This window comes from Leptonychotes weddellii, chromosome 4 (genome assembly GCF_054177405.1).
Source record: "Leptonychotes weddellii isolate Sample4059 chromosome 4, ASM5417740v2, whole genome shotgun sequence".
NCBI lineage: Eukaryota > Metazoa > Chordata > Mammalia > Carnivora > Phocidae > Leptonychotes > Leptonychotes weddellii.
The window spans coordinates 74983726-75001286 of record NC_138372.1 but is presented as its reverse complement, the minus strand read 5'-3'; the positions used below and the strand labels follow the sequence as shown (position 1 = coordinate 75001286).

Sequence of the window (17561 nt, the reverse complement as noted above, 5' to 3'; positions counted from 1 at the left end):
GATCATCTAAGCAGAAAATCAACAAGGAAACAGTGGCTTTGAATGACACACTGGACCAGATAGACTTAACAGATACATTCAGAACATTTCATCCTAAAGCAAAATAAACAAAAATACTGATTCAAAGGGGCACATGCACCATGATGTTTATAGCAGCATTAACAAAAGCCAAATTCTGGAAAGAGCCCAAATGTCCATTGACTGATGAATGGATAAAGAAGAGGTGGCGTATATACACTTCGGAATACTACTCAGCCATCAAAAAAAAAATGAAATTTTGCCATTCGCAATGACGTAGAAGGAGCTAAAGAATATTATGCTTAGTGAAATAAGTCAGTCAGAGGAAGACAAATACCACATGAGTTCACTCATGTGTGGAATTTAAGAAACAAAACAAACAAATATGGGAGGGAAAAAGAGAGAGAGGAAAACCAAGCAACAGATTCTTAACTATAGAGAACAAAGTGGTGGTTATCAGAGGGGAGGTGGTCAGGGGGATGAGTTAAATAGGTGATGGGGATTAAGGAGGGCACTTGTGATGAGCAGCACCAGGTGTTGTGTGTAAGTGTTGAATCACTACATTCCACACCTAAAACCAATATTATACTGTATGTTAACTAATTGGAATTTAAATAAAAACTTGGAGGAAAAAAAACAAGTAACCTATTGCTGAACCTTCAGTTGTTTCCAGAATTTTATACAAATAATACTATTATAATTATCATTGTATAAAAATCTTTGTGTAGAGGTCTTATTGTTTTCTCAAGAGAAATCACAGGATATATTTTAGGGCTTTTAATACATATTGCCAAATTGCTCTCCAGGAAGAGTGTAAATTTACATTCCACCAAAAAATATAGGAGGGCCCATTTTTCAGACACCCATCAGCAATGCATTTATTTTTAATTTTAACCAATGTAATAGTCAGAGTGTTTCATTTTTTTCTTTAATTTTGAATGTCTAAATAGTAGTGAGATTGGCATGTTTTTATGTATTTTTGGACCATTTCTTCTTTTGTGAAATTACTACTCACTCTTTTGACCAGTTTTCTGTTGGAATATTTATTTTTTATAAACTTTTTATATACTGCCATTTGTCTCATAATTTGTATTGTAGTGTTTTTATATATACGTAGAGCAGCTTTAGCTTTATGTAGTTACAAGAGGCAAAAACTTATCTTGTGATTTCTCTTTCTTTATTTGCTTAGTTTAGCTTTTTCTACTGTAAGATCATAAATATTCACCTCATCTAGTTCTTTTAGAATTTTAATATTTACATTTGACTAATTAATCTAAACCTTTTGTTGCTTTAAAGTATCAAGTACAGTTATAGGTTTTTTTTTCCCCAAATAGACAGTCATCCCAAGATCTCAATGTCTGCATTTTAAAGTGGCCCCTTCCATCTTTCAAATTATGACTCAGTGACAAAATGTATCATAAATTGCATGACTTGCTTTACATTCAAGTTTTTAACCTCTCAAAATTTGCTAAATGATAATGATGTTGTATTAATCTCTCTGTTTCCTGATTTCTATATCATATCCCTTTACAATTTATCTAGACTTTTCCTATATGTTGACTCAACTATTCTCCATCACTTTCTCTTTTCCATGCTTCAGACTTTTGCTGCCCACTATCTTCTGGATACCTCCACCTGGAGAGTCTAAACAAGGAGCACAAGGGCCATCATACTTTAAACTGATTATCATTCCATCCAAACTCCTCTCCATCCTGAGTTCTGTGTCTCAGTGAACAACATTGAGGACCACTCTCTTTCCTAAGCCAGAAACCTGAAATTTAGCCTAGATTCTAGCCTATTGTTCATCCCACTCGTGAATGGGATCATAGGACATTCACCAATGTCTATCATTTTTATCTCTTATGTCTCCCTCCTCTTCTGTCCTCTCCTTCCAAGGAGACCTTAATACAGTTCTTTATGTATTCTTTCCTAGAATTTTGAAATATTCTACTATTCCCACCTTCTTTTGTCATTCTTACCTAATGCATCCTCCAACGATCATGGAGTAGTCTTTTAAAAACGCAAGTCTGATTTTTTTTTAACCACTTACTTAAGATTCCCACATCTTAAGGTAAACTCCTTAGCATAACCTTCACACCCTTCATATTTTAGCTTGTCTTGGCCTGAGCAGCTTCAGTGGAGTGGTAAAAAGTAGAACCCAGGAGGTGGTAAACTGAAGAATTAACAAAGGTTGAGAAAGTAAGAACAAGGTATATGGAATACTCTTTTCTGAACAAGGTGCCTGGAATACTCTTTTCTAAACTTAAACTTGATCAGAAGGAAAGTGACAGGAAGAGAAAATAGGGTAGAGGGGAAAGATTGGTTTGTTTCTATGTTAGAATAATCAAGGTTTGCATGAGTTTATGTGCTTTGAGAGAATAGCTAAAGCTACCAGAAAGGGTGTGATTATGGAAGCTATATCTTTGGCAAGTAGGTTGGGGACGGAGTTCAGGCAATACATTAAGTCGTCTTGTGTTAGAGAAAGGACATCTCTTATGATTTTCTACCTACTGCATGCCATATGCATTTAATGAAACTGAATTTGGACTTAACCAGTATCATTTTAGTATGTAGCCATGTTTAAAGAAAGTGACCATAAAAAGTCTTATTTTCTTTCATTGAAATACATAGCAAAGTTCATAATATTTTAACAGATTACATTTATGCCTCATGGGGTTGTAAATGAGGTAATATGTGAGGTGCTTTTAGCCTGCATCAAATATACCCTAAATAAATATTACCTACTATTAGTTATTATGTCAGGAATGGACAGGTTGAAGGAGAGAGTGGGTTGGGGTGACTCCCCATTCCCATTTTCTTCAATGAAATTAACTCAGGAATGAAAGTAAGAATACATAAAGCTCTGGAGGCCAATCAAGTTGGAAGTTTTGAAGAAGCTCAAATATTTTCCAGGAAATCTTTATTGCATACCTACCATGAGACAAGCAATGTGCTAAGAAATGGGCATCTGTAGTATAATAAATAAAGGAGACACAGCCTCTGTCTTCATGAAGCATACAGACTTGAGACAGAAATAGATATTAAGCAAAGAATCACACTAATAATATAAAATCATATTTGTGATACAAACTATATAGAAAAAATAAAGGAGGTATGGAGTCTCTTTCATAGGAAGACCTTGTTTAGACCAAAAGAGCAGAGAAAGGCCTCTCTGAGGAACTGGCATTTAAGGAGCCCTAAGAGCTGGAATGTTTCAGGAGATCCATAATGTGGCCCTGGATTTGGTGGGTGGCCATGGCTGTAGAGACAGAGGAAGGGATGAACTTGATGAAGTCATGTTAATTCTCCTTCTAAAACTTAGTGATTCTCATTAGATGTTGAGGGACACAGGCCAGTAAGGAGTTAAGAATAAGGAGACCAAGACAATTAGGTTCTTTATGGTCCCACTAACTGAGATAAAGTAAAGATAATGAGTCAGGGTTTTGTTCTTCATGGTTTTAGATTTAATGGACTTTTTTGACATAGGATGAAAATTTAGATTTGAGCATGTTGAAATTAATGCACTCAAGCAAATCAGGGACCTATCCTGGAGGATATCAAGGAAAAAGAGTTGACATTTTGACTACCTACTGTGTGCTAGACACAAGATAGAAGCTTCACATCTATTTTCATAATTATTACTTAACCTAATACCCTACATGGGAGAAGGAAGTTCTGGGGAAGCCAATGAGAAGAACTGAGTGAAAAAAAAAAAAAAAGAAAAAAAAAGAATAACCAGAAGGAAATGATGATGTGTGTGCGGGGGGAGGGAACCAAAAAAGAAGGAAGTCTTAAGAACATAGAAGTGTCCACAGGTCTGAAAGCTGCTCATCTTGGCAACAACACCTTGTATTGTTTCCTTTTATCTTTCACACATAAGCACTGAGATTCCAACCTCTCGTTGGCAAACATTGTCATATTCACCCATACACTCACTTTGTCATTCATCCAGCAATTATTAGTGTACACCCACTGTGTTCCAACACTGATGTAGTCACTAGAAATTCAGTAGTGAACAAAACGAAAGCCCAGCCCTTGTGGCTCTTACATTTTAGTAAGGAGAAACAGACAAACAAGTAAACAAGTGAATGCGTACTATGTCAGATGGTCACAGTGCTAGGAAGAAAATATAGCAGGATTAGGAGAATAAGAATTGCTAGGGAGGTTGGTCAGGAGAGGCCTGCCTGATTAAATGGCATTTGAGTAAACACTGGAAAGAATGGAGAATGAACGATGTGGATAGATACCTTTGGGGAGTACATCCCATTCAGAAGGAACAGAAAGTGCAAAGACCCTGAAATAGGAGAGTCTTTGGCAGGAAACCATTGAGGCTTTTTCAAAGGAAGAAAGACACGATCTGACTTAATTTTTCAAAGGATCCTACTGGCTGTGACATTGATACAAGATACTAGATGGGCAAGGGCAGAAGCAGAGAGACTGGTTAGAAGGCTGTTGTAACAACGCAGGCGAGAGATTGGCAGGAGGGAGAATAAATCCTAGATAATGTCAGAAGGCCTCGACACCATTGTTTCAAATGAAATGATATTGTACACAGCATCGTTCTGTTCCAATGTAAGAGGCCGTGGTTATTGTTATTCTCATACACGTCCCACATCCATCGGCCCATTATTTCAGACCCCATCTGGATGGTGTGGCTGTGTAGTTGTTCAGGCCTCATTGAAACGAACAGCCACATGCCCTTTAAGGGCCGTCTCTGTGAGTGTGAATCAGACCTCGCTTCTCATGCTTTTATTGTTTCTCCCACCACACATACCCAGGTACACCGTGTACTTCCCTCTGTTGCTTTCATTGCTTTTATGTTTCCCCTATGGTGTTTCTTCTTTTCTTGACATACCATTTTTCCTTCTTCCCTTTCTCCTGGAGGGCCTGGATTGTCTGTTTTCATGCTTAATATTTTCTCTGTCCACCCATCTGTATATTTTAGCCTGTTCCTTCCCTCCTCTCTGCTGGCCTCTTTATAGATTCCTCTGTTCAATAGTTTAAACTCCATGACACTGCTTTGTTTATCCTCTCAGCTAGCACAGTATATGATTCCCCATCTGCTACAGAAAGAGCCCCAGTGCCCCACAAAGTTAACTAAGCCCCTCTTGTCTGAACAAGTTTTTCAGTCATGCATTCAAGTTTCTAATCTACCCCATCTTCCCTGGTTAGGAGTGTGACAATATTATTGCTAAGCAAGCCATGCTCAATAGATCTCATCTTTTGTTCTTTTTTCCTTCAAATGCCTCAGATAAGATTTAATGGTCTCTTGCCTCGGAGGTAGGCGGTTTCAATATCAGCCCATCAGTAAGTATTTATTATTTGCTATGTGACCAGCAGTGTGCTAAGGACCGGGTTTACATCCAAAGATGTAAAACACACGGTCCAAGGCACAGGAATTTTCCCGACCTCGGTGGAAATGTAGCACTGACATGTATTTACTATGCACTCACTGCAATCCAGGAATTGTGCTAGAAACGAGGAATACAAAATGAATTTTAAAAAGAAAGACATCTATCCTTATGGAGCTCATAGTCTAGCAAGGGAGAAAGACACATGTTAAAAATTATTTACAGTTCAATCAAATATGTACAAAATGCTCTGAGAACACAGAGGAGTGAGAGGGATTAGTTCTGCCTCGGGTAATTGTGGAAAGCTTCACAGAGATGGTGATATTTAACATGGAGTTTAATAAATTAGTGTTAATTAAGCAGAGAATTAATAATAAAAGCTAATATTTATTGAGTACTTAGGAGGTTTCAGGCTCAGTTCTACATGCTTGTGAATTGACTCATTTAATTCTCACAGTAACCCTATCAGGAACCTTATTTTTCCTATTTTACTGATTAAATGATTGATAACCAGGTTAAATAACTTGCCCAAGATCACACAGCTAGGAAGACATCAAAACCAAGATTTGATTCCAAAGTCTGGCTCTAGAACCTGGGCCCTTCAGCACTATCTTCTGTGTCTCTCACAAAAGAAAAAGAAAGAGAAGGAAGGCAGTATTTCAAGCAAATCTGTATGTTTGAAGAAAATGCAGCCATAGGACCTTAAATCCAATATACAGTCCCTGGATATCAACCAGGTAGTAGGGTCTGACTGGTAAACCCATTCTTTTTTCAGTAGGAATTCATAGAAAGGACCAAACTGAGAGGCAATAATGAGGAAAATAATCCAGTTTTCTTGATCAGTCTTAACAATGTAAAAGGGCAAAGGGATGTACTGATTAAGCTGCTAGCCATGTCAGCTAGAGCATCGAGTAGTTATTCCCAGTGTTTAACTGTGACTACAGGGTCCTCGAGAACCAAGTGTTTGCTAGTCACATGCTATCCAGCTTCTCCCTGCCCCCTCGGGAGCTAAAAATAGCCTCAAAGGCCCTCGATCCTATACCAGAATGGTCTGAGGCCCTAAGGTCAACCTGGCATCCAGCTGACTCCCTTTTTAGCAAGCTTACATCTTGACTTCCATTTCATAATGAAACAGCATTTATTATATATATAGATATATACAGATATAGATATAGATATACCCTATTATGGAGCTGCCAATTTTATGAAAGAAACAGAAACAGAAATGAAGGATTCTGAGGAAGAAGACGGTAATCAGAATAGTGCTGGAAGACTGAGATAAAGTAAGAAAAAGAAGGCTGTCCTCCTAGGTGTAAAGGTCTTCTTCTGAAAGGTGAAGCAGGACTTTCTGAAGACGCTCCTGACATTCCACAGGTTCACTTGTGCTAGAGAAAAGAAACCGAAGACAGTTTTGTCTCCTCGCTGAGAACTGAAGTGACAGTGTGCACATTTGGCCTGGCTAAATGAGAAACGTGCTTTATTCCCAGGCAGCATATAACAGAGATTTGAGAGTCTGCCAAGACTTATAAAGTCCCCCGAATGCTTCCAACTTCTGTTGATATATATGAGAATGAATTCTCATTCTCTTTACGAAGCCAGGAATGTATCTCTAACATCTTTGAATTTCTGGGTAGGAAAATAAATGGTTTAGGGGCACTAGTGATGTTTTCATCTCTTCTTCCTGCTGCTTCGAGTAAGAGATGGACTGCATCTCATAAGACTGGCAAGACAGTGTTGGCAGGAGACCAGTCAGCCTGATCGAGTGGTTTATTTCAATTGAATTGTGAGAGAAAGGAGAAAAGTACTCAGATAAAACTGTAAGACCGTATTAGATACTACAGAGCATAAAAGAGATGGCACAGAAAGAAAAATAGTGGAGGACTATTCCAGCAATTTTCAGAAGATACCAGAGAAATGGGCTGGGGCCACATTAACATTCTCAGTTGTCTTCTATACCAACAAATAGCAGATGAAAAAGTATTAAACTGAGCTTTAAAAGAAATAAACAGAATTTGGTAAATATCATCTCTTACATCTTATGGGGATGTTTTGTGATGTGATCCCTGCCTGGAACATAACAATGGAAAAGTATATCTTGTTTAGATAAATAGGTCTAATTGAAGAGCTGGGGGAGGAACAATATATGTCAAAAAGATGTACACGTGCACGGAAATCACAAACCTGAAGGTGAAGCATGGAGGAAGCAGCTGCAGGAGAGTGAAATGAATGAAATACAGAAATGTTATCCTGGGACTATGTCACAGACCTCATAACCAGATGGTTAATATGGACCGTCAAGATAGAGAAGCAATGTAAGCCTTTCAGACTTCAGATGAAAATCCCACTCCACTAAAGGCAAAACATCTGAAAAATTACTGAATTGCCTTGTTGGAAACAATCTCACAGAAGAGAGAGAAGCAATGAGGGGTCTAGCTGCATTTGCTTATTTCTGGCTCCTTATAAAAATCCATTTGAGGGAAGTGGAAGCTAAAAGCATCTTGAAGGAAAGTAACCATCCCATATCATCTTAGAGTTCAGTAGGCCACAAAAAAAGAAACTCTGAGCTTCGATGTACAAGTATCCTCAACCTTTAGTAGTTCTCATTTCAGGAAGTTCAGACAAAACTATAGAAAACAATCCCATAGTCAGTGACTCTAACCTGAAGATGGATCAAGAAGAATGAGAAGTGGGGCATCTGGGTGGGTCAGTCGGTTGAGCATCTGCTTTTGGCTCAGGTCATGATCTCAGGGACCTGGGATCAAGGCCTGCATCAGGCTCCTTGCTCAGTGGGGAGTTTGCCTCTCCCTCTCCCTCTCCCTCTCTGCGCTCTCTCAATCACTTTCTCTCTCCCTCTCTCTCTCTCACACACACACAAATAAAATCTTTAAAAAAAAAAAAAGAAGAATGAGAAGCTATCAAATAGAAATTTGATGACCTAATCACTCAGTTTCCCAAGGCGTAAGAAAAGGGTCAAGCATTTTAGATGACTCAGTAGTCAATGGTCATATGAGAAAATAAAGATCACATTACCAATGATGATCAGAAAAGAGTGGCATCAAAGATCAAGGATGTTAGAGTTACCAAAACCTCAAATTATCCAAATTTGGAAAAAATATTAGGAAAAATAAAAATATATTTTGTCTATTAAAAGTTTAAAAAAAGGAAAAGAAAATACACCCACTACTTAGAGCAGATGGTATACTGTTAACTTACATTAGTGAGAACTGTTCAATTCCTATTATCTTTCTAGCATCCCCATAGAGAATGCTCTTATAACTGAAAAGACTAGGGAAAACATATTTGAGAGTTGAAGCCCAAGATAGGTAAGGATATAGTAAAAACACATCACATCAGCTGCATTGAATTAAATCCAAAGTGCCTGGCCAGAACTTGCTCCTTTAAAGCCTGAACTACCTACTTAAAAAGAATACAATGATCAGAGCACCAACCTGTACTAAAGCCAGTCATGGTCATACCCAAACCTCACTCATCTCTCTCTCCCACTCATGAGCCCCTCCCACTCCTTCTCTCCTCCCACTTAATTCCCAGATTCTCACTTGCTTCCATCCCATCTTTTGGTTTACTTGTTTCTCCCACCTTCCCCGCCAATCTACTACTTTATTTCCAGGCTGATGCTTTGTCTCTGCCCTCCTATCTCAGCATATTTATGCTGAGACCTCAGTTATCAGAGTTCTACTGAATGTAAACTCAAGATTTCCTTTTCTCACTGTGCAGACCCCCTCCCTGCCTCCTAACTCAGAGGATATCAAAAATAAATTGCATGCTGTATTTTTGAAAGCATCTTTGTATGATATTGCTGTATCACACTGCTGAAAAATAAATGTTGCCTCGGGTTCTTTAGAAAAGGAAAAGGTGGGTGTGGTAGGGAAAAGGTAGAAGTAGACCAGAAAGCTTGAGGTCTGACCCCAGTGAAATTCTCTAAAGATAATGAAACTTTTGACTTGAGAGTGTTAATAAAGAAAGATGTTATTAAGAAACAGCATAAATTCAGTGAGAACCAACCAAATGATCTCATTTCCTATTTTGATAGGTTTATTAGGTAAGTAGTGAACTTGGAGTAAAAGATAAGACGTGTGACATTGGTAATGGTACAGATGAGGATAAAGTGATTAAATAGCTATGCTCAAATAATTTAAGTAGTGGATCCCTTTCCCACAGAAGTCACAGAGATTGCCTACAGCACACTGTCCTTGGTCCTGGCCTTTGAATGGCACTTTTATTGACAGGTTTGGAGAAAGTACATTGCTCAGATGTGTAGAAGACTTAAAGCTAGGAAGAACAGTTAATGTGCCAGACAACAGTCACAACTTGAAAATACTTCACCAATAAAAAATAGGCCAAAACTAATAAATTCATACTAAGCATAATAAATTATGATACAGCAGGGATGGGGTTGAGGCCCTCTAGTTCCTCTCTCTTTGGTCCTAAACTTCATATCAAACAGAAATATTGACTGATCCAGTTTTTAAAAAATACTTTTGATTATCCCAAAGAAATAATTAACTGACAAAGATGTGATTCTCAAATTCTGTAGTCCTTCCCAATGATAATTTTGGGGAACGTTTATATTTAAATCAAATGTATCATCTATAATTTAAGGAATTTAGCATCACTTTCTCCACACACATTCACACATAAACATTTCCACGAATCAGGGATGGCTCTAATCAGGTGTATATCCACACTCTGTTTGGAAGAAATGTAGGTTCCTTAATCTCCACAGATGTGTGTCCAAGAAGGACTAGACTAGCCATATGTCCTTTACTGATTATATGTGCCTTTCAGTGAACTCCAAATTCCATACGTGTTCTCAATGGTATTCATAAGCTGACAGTACTAAGTGGAAGCTTTGGGTTTTAAACAAATGTCCACATTTTCAGGCACAGAGAATGGTAATTCATTTTCTCTGATACTCTTTCCCAAAATAATTTAAAATGGTTATCAATCTTTTAACCTCTTCCAGATTAAAAAACTATAGTAGCTTAAGAACTATGACTTTTTAACACCATGTGCTAATAAAGTTTAGAGCCTCCAAAGACCTTGTTTTATTTAGTTTCACATTAAACAATATTTTAATAAATAACAACCATAAATCTCCAATACAGAGCAGAAGGTATATTTAATATACACAGAATGTGAACTTGCCTCTTACAATAAAATCTCTTGAAATATACATTGTGTCTTTTGAATAAGCCTTGGAGGTTTGATGACTGTCTAGGGAGTTTCCTGTTTAATTATCATTTGAGTATTTTCTGGTGATTTCAGTCAAGCAATGATCTGATTCAATAAAACAACTGCTTTGACTGATTTATTTCCTAGATTGAAAAAAATTATATTTTTTATCACATATAAATAGTTTTATAGCTAGCAAGTGACCTCATGGACTTATTGCCTTAAAATATTATTAGAAATATTAAGCATGTCCAGATACTTTGACTATGATTATTTTGTATTTAAAGAAAGGCTCAAATCTTTTTATGATTCTCATATTAATAAAACTGTTCAGTAAATCAACAAGTAGCTATTAGCCCATACAACTATGTGCCTAATATTACACCGTCTAGTACATGAATAAATGAATGCTATATTTATTTTAATAATATTTGAGCACCCATTATGTTTCAGTGATCTGCAGGAGCAAGATATTCCAGAGGAGACACAAAGATGAATAAAGCCTGCTAGGAGACTGCATATAGGAAGCTAAATATAGAAAATATCTACATCATGAAGTAGAATTTGCTAAATAGAGAAATAACAGATGAGTCAGCATAGAAGTGCTTATGACCACAGAATCTGAAGTCAGGCAGCACTGACTGAATCCCTGCTTCATCATTTACTTAATTTTGTACCTTAAACTCATTCACATCATCATGTGTTGAGGTTTAAATGAGGCAGTGCTTTAAAATCATGGCATTGGTCTAATACAAAGTAAGAACTCAAAAGTTGTCTGTTATCATTGCCTCCACATGATAGATAAAATACTATAGGTCATTGGGGGAATAGAAGAGAAGATGGGGAGGGGAGAAGGAGAGGTGGGAGAAAATGGTGGAGACAAAGAAGGGAAAGAGACAAAGAGATCATCAATTTGGTTAGGAAAGGTGGAAGAAGAATTGAGGAAATCTTCATGAAGCAGTGACACGTGAGATGTCTTTGAAGGATGGGAAAGATTTTTCAAAGTGGAGATGAGAAGGACGGGTATTCTGGACAGAGCACTCAACATAAAATTAGGCACCAGAGGAGTCAATTGACAGGTGTGGTTCAGTGTGAAGCATGTGTTCAGTGTAGCTGAAGCACATGCTGTTTGGAAGTGAGAAATAAGACCAAAAAAGATGTTGTTAGAAAGCCTTAAATGTGAGACAATATTTAATTTAACAGATTTTTTAGTAAGGTAGCGAGAAATTTAGTCTGTGCTGTACAGCCTAGATTAAGATGACAACATTACATAGGGTGGAATGGGGAAAGAAAGAATATGAGAAGGACTCACTCATCAGGTGGGCTCTTAACTTCATTAGAAGTAATGGGAAGCTAATTAGTCATGGTTACAGATTGTAGTAGACATGGAAAGAGGATTCAAAAGATATTGCAGATCCAGAACTCATAAGACTTGACCACAGACAGACAAGATGCTGGAGTATGGAGAAGTTGGAGTAGAATGGAACGGAGAAATTTTAAGCTTCAGATTGGAAAAATTCTACCGCTGTTCACAAGACGAAGGAAATCAGAAGGAAGACCCAGTTTCGTGGTGTTGATGATAAGTTTAGTGAGTGGAGAATCTGAGGTACTGATTTCTAGTGACAGTGCTCATCATGCAGCTGACAAATGTAGATCTTGAGATTGTGAGAGCAACTCCAAATAGAGATACTGATTTGGACATCAAGTGCCCACCTACAAACAAGACTACAGTATAGTTGAAGTTCTATCTCCAACACATTGAAAATAGTGGACAGTCTTGTAAAGTTTCTATCATCTTACTCCTTGAGAGATGCACAAATAAACTGTATATAATAAGGTAAACTTTGTTTCAGTATGAAAGCTCCCAGTCATGAGCATATTGTCATTTAGAGCTGAAATAGAGAAAAAAAGTAAAAAAGGGTAACCAAGGTCATAAAAAGAAGAGCAGAAAATAAAATGCCAAAGAGAATACAGGAAGATAGCTCTAAGTAAGAGTCAAACCTCCTTGAATGCAGACCTTGAATTCAAACAAAAAAATTATCTTGTTAAAAGTTAAAAACAAAAGCAGAAAATCTTAACAGCATACTAATTTGACAAACATTGTTACATCCTTCTGTTTTTGTTTTATGCAACAAAGTATTTCTTATTGTTGATGAAACATCTTCTCTGCTTCACATATTAAGCACACTTCCAATTAATATGAAGAACAAAGCAATGTGTAACCACATGAAAACTCTTCAGCGGTGAATGAAGAAAACCCTAGTTCTTTAAAAGTAAAAGAGCATCTTCTTTAGCTATTAGATGAACCTATTAATTAACATAAATTAGAATTTTTAAATAATGAAATATACTCCTCAACACATGACAGGTGGGTATGCTATCAAAGCACTTTTGGAAATGAAAATCTAGAATCCAAATGCAGTGATATAAATGCATAACATTCACATTTTTATTCCCCTCATTCCTGGCAATCTAAAGTTTTCTAGTTTAAGTGCATCACCCTTTATCGCTTTTTATTACTTGTGGGTCCTTCAAAGTTCAAAACTGGAAAAAATGGAAGACACGACAAAAAAATTTAAGCTACAATTATGGAAAGTAGATCTATGAGAACTACATCCCTGGAAGCCTCCTAAGTTACATAATGCAACATCAGATTAAAAAACAGAGAAATCTGGACTGATCCTAATTATTGCATGGTAATGTTTTACAATGAACACTGTCAGTCTTTCGGTGCCTACCTTGTAGGATGTCATTGGAAAAGCGCTGCAGTACCTTGGAGCGTTTGGTGAACTGAGCAACCTAGAGCAAGTCGTGGCCATGATCGATGAAGAAATGTGTATCAACTGCGGCAAATGCTACATGACCTGTAATGACTCTGGCTACCAGGTAAGGATTCTGCTGTAATTGGGATGCTGTGAGGCATGTTTCTTCTGGCTTTTGTAGCAGAAAGCATCTTGTGTTGCTGAGTGTGCGATGCTGACCAGACGTGCCCAGTACTGCCTCTCAGCAGGGGCATGTCTGTCCTCTTGCTCTCTGAGCATGGGAATTTTTTCAAAGGAAAGCCGTAATTTGTACTAACTGTGCCACTATCCAGTTAACAGTGTTATTTTAGTATCGTTTTATCACCCATAACACTGGATGGAAAAATGCAACCAGAAGGAGAAATCCACCCGATGATGGACATTAGGAAGCATTAGGCTTTAATACAGAAGGGAGGGAAGAGAACTACCATGTATTGCCATTACCCTGAAAGGACTTGATTCTTTCTACCGGAAGAAAATTCTCTTCCATTCAATATTGACTGGGCTTCGACTACAGTAAGAAAGAAAAAGCACCTTCCTACTGGGGAAAGTGTTGGGACCCGGAATTCCTTTGTGACTGGAGAAGCCAGCAGGTTGTATTCTTACCACACAAAGTGAGCTGTGGATTCTTCCCAGGGCCTCACCCTTCAGCCGAGAGGCTGCCAGGGGACAACACAGAAGAAGCAGGGCTTCAGCTGTCTTCAGTCTCAAAACTACAGAATCATATTATTCTCATTAAGCTTTTCAAGCTATGAAGAAGTAGAGTAAAATAACACCTTTTGAGATGATTAATGGAATTTTCAAGGTCGATAAAATGGCCTCTTTTTAAAAATTGAAGTTTATTTGGCTTATTCAGCCTGGAGGAAGGTCCCATGTTGCTCATGGTGGGATTTTGCATATTCTTCTGACCACCTAACAGATAGACATATTTTAATTTTTAAAAAATCTCTTCCTCTTTAATTTGATGTTCGTTCTATACCAAATTTTTATATGTGTCACTTTTTTTTGTAGCTGAAATGTGTCTCTAACAGTTATTTTGGAAATGCTAATCCTATCACACTCACTTTCGTCTTTCCTCTAATTAACCAATTAGAGATGAGTCAAGAAGTTCTGTCACTAAAATCATAGCAGCAGGGCTCTAATATCTCAAATCGTAAAAGTTATGACTCCTACCTTAGAATTCTAACCTTGGTACAACATCAGTAAAAAACAAAACAAGCCAAAACACCCATATTAATGCGGAGAAAAAAATCACAATTATGCATTTAAAAAGGTTTAAAAAGTCCTCCTTTGACTCTTCTGTCTCAAAAAGATAAAAAATAGAAAATCAAAATCTTCAACTGAATATAAAATTTTATATGCCTGCAAATTTTTAAAGTATAAAATTTTTAAGATGTAGGCATTATTTTATTTTCAATTGCTTCTTGGGTTTCTATTTATAAAAGGGTACACAAGGAAGAGAAATAGTTTTTACTCATTCAAACAGCCATCCAAGGTGTTGCTTTATTTTAAAAAACGGCAATTTATGTGGACAAAGTTTCTTATGGTTTGTCGTATCTACAGTTCTTGTTCAGATAGAATATGGTTGTTTCCTTGAAGGTCAGACTCTTTTTTTTAATATTAAGCATTCTGACATAATTTACTCTAATAAAACCATTTTCGTTTTTATGTGCATAAAAGAGGGAAGAATTATAGTTGCAAGTAGCTTCAGTTGGGAGAGGGAAACTTTTTTAACAAAAAAAAAAAAATTATTTGGAATTGGATCATAACCCATTTTACATGACAGAGGACAAAAGTCAGAATGGAGGAATTATTTCACTGACAGTCCTCAAACCTCAAAACCGGCACTAAAGCCAACTTTTTTTTACTCCTGTTTTCTTCTAAAAACTACATGCATAATGTGAAATCCAAGCAAATACATTCATTGCCCCAGCTGACCGTGACACTTTTTCACTGTGGAGAACGAGGGATGGGAGGAGAGAAAGCACCCCACCATCCTCGGGTAGCAGACACCCCATCCCGGCAGGACCGGAAGGACCTGCGCTCTGCTCAGAACAAAGGAAGCGAGAGAGCTCGTTTCGGAGAGTCCTGAAAGCTTTTCCTCGCACGACGCAAGAGAAATACCTCTAAGGAATTTTAAACCATGTATTTCTAATTTAAGAGGATTTCTTCTCTGGTTTGTTTTCTTTTTCTTTTTTTCTCCCCCTCCCCTCTGGCCTCTCAACTGTTGCTACAGCTGCTCCGGAGGAGGGCTGGGCCGGGCGTCTCTCCCAGAGCGGCCCTACTGCAGCGGAGGAAAACGTTCCTCCGAAAATGGGGCGTTCTTGACCTTTTTGGTCAGTGACAGCAATACTCTTTACTTCTGTTTGCAGGCGATACGGTTTGATCCCGACACCCACCTGCCCACCGTAACCGACTCCTGCACTGGCTGTACTCTATGTCTCAGCGTCTGCCCTATTATCGACTGCATCAAAATGGTTTCCAGGACAACACCTTACGAACCAAAGAGAGGCTTGCCCTTAGCTGTGAATAATCTGGTGTGTTAAGGTGATCTGTGAAACTGTTGCTGCGAACTTGGAGGCCACCTACCTGTGCCGATCTTTTTAATTGTGATCATTGTGTTCGGCCCTTGCTGAATGGAAACAAATAGATAATTTCTGAACACATTTCTGAATGAAAACTGTAGATCTCTAAATAAATTTCCGAATTTTTAAAAAATGTCTACTGCCAGGGACCATTCAATTAATGGTCATAAAATGGAATGACTATTTTGTGCGGATAGTTGTTAAATAACTGTGTAGCCGTTAATTGGATATTCACCATTAGTTGTCCATTCTGAAAAATATTAACTTTTTTGTGGCAATTAATGCAGTAGTTTCTAAATTGCCCTGTGCTGTGCTCTCTCTTTGATTTCTAACTGTAAGTGAAATTAAGTATTTTAGAACAAAGTACCATTTAACTTACAAGAAAATGTTTCCGAGGAAACATTTTATAATTAAAAATTACATTTAATTTTAACACTGTTTCTAAGCAAATGTAATTAGCTCCATAAAGCATAAATGAAGAAAATCAAATAATTATTTACTGTGGCAGGAAAAGAAAGCCAAAGAGGGTTTGCAAAACTTTTTTAAGCCCTCTTTGTTAAAATAGCTTCTTTGTGGGGGGCTAGATACTCAAGTATTTGGTAATCATTCATATCACTCTGCTGGTCCCCACTCATGCCTGAGATGCGTGTTCAAACTCTACCAATGAATCAACATGACGTTCTTCTTTAAAAATTCAAACTATGTTCCTAACAAAATAAGATATTACGATGGAGCTCTGGTTAAAGCCACTCTTTTGCTGTGCACAGATCTGCTCTGTCTGCTTCTAATAGTAGCCTTCATGATTATAGCAATTAATGTTTGAACAAAGCCCAAATTACACAGCAGTGGGTCACATGCTTCATTATTCAAGAATGAAAAATATAGTATTGGTAATATATATTAAGTGTGCAAAACTAACTTGACTACTCTTTATTTTAGTGTTTATGTTTAATTTTTAAAAGTAATCAAAGGAAATATATATTTCTGTTACTGATAATATTTTTATATTTCTCTATTTTCATAATCAGCAAATGGCATCATATAAATTCATTTATCTCTTTGAATATGAATCCATAGTAGCAAATCTTTAAGTAACAATCTGTGGTATATTTCTATGAGAAATGCAAGATCTAGAAAAATAAGATGTTTGTTTATGCATTTTTAGAAATGCACATTTACCACAAAATCTGCATGATTGAATAATATCAAATAAAATTTCGTAAAGCATTTTAAACAATGTGGTCTTTTGCTGCCTCTCTTGCAAATACAACATTATGTCAACCATTTAGATTTTGAGGTGGAGAAGTTTTTTATTAATCCTATAGTGCATTCCATCCAAGTGTATATATAATGCTAGGTCAGATCTAATGAGGGTAATGATAGTGCGGTTATTTAAATGTTTCACTTCCAGTCCCTCTCACCCAGATTTTCCTACTGAATTTAATTCCACTCTGCCAAAATGCGTCTTTCACTGGTCACAGGCCAGATTTCTTGCAGTGGTTCATGGGCAGAGATAAATGAGAAAATGGCAACCTACCATTAAAGGCACCATCTTCACTATAAGAAAAATCAATGTCACTTAATAGGTATTCCTTAGGTGGTTGCGAAATATT

General features: G+C 37.2%; 1 protein-coding gene across 1 annotated transcript in view; it reads left to right on the top strand.

The window, feature by feature from the left end:
- Positions 1-16274, top strand: part of DPYD (dihydropyrimidine dehydrogenase) — a 741385-nt gene extending 725111 nt beyond the window's left edge. The window contains exons 20-21 of the mRNA XM_081817099.1: positions 13308-13448; positions 15736-16274. Of these exons, the coding sequence (XP_081673225.1) occupies positions 13308-13448; positions 15736-15909 (315 nt within the window). The 3' untranslated portion in view covers positions 15910-16274. The remainder of the gene's footprint in view (positions 1-13307; positions 13449-15735) is intronic.
- Positions 16275-17561: the final 1287 nt, after the last annotated feature.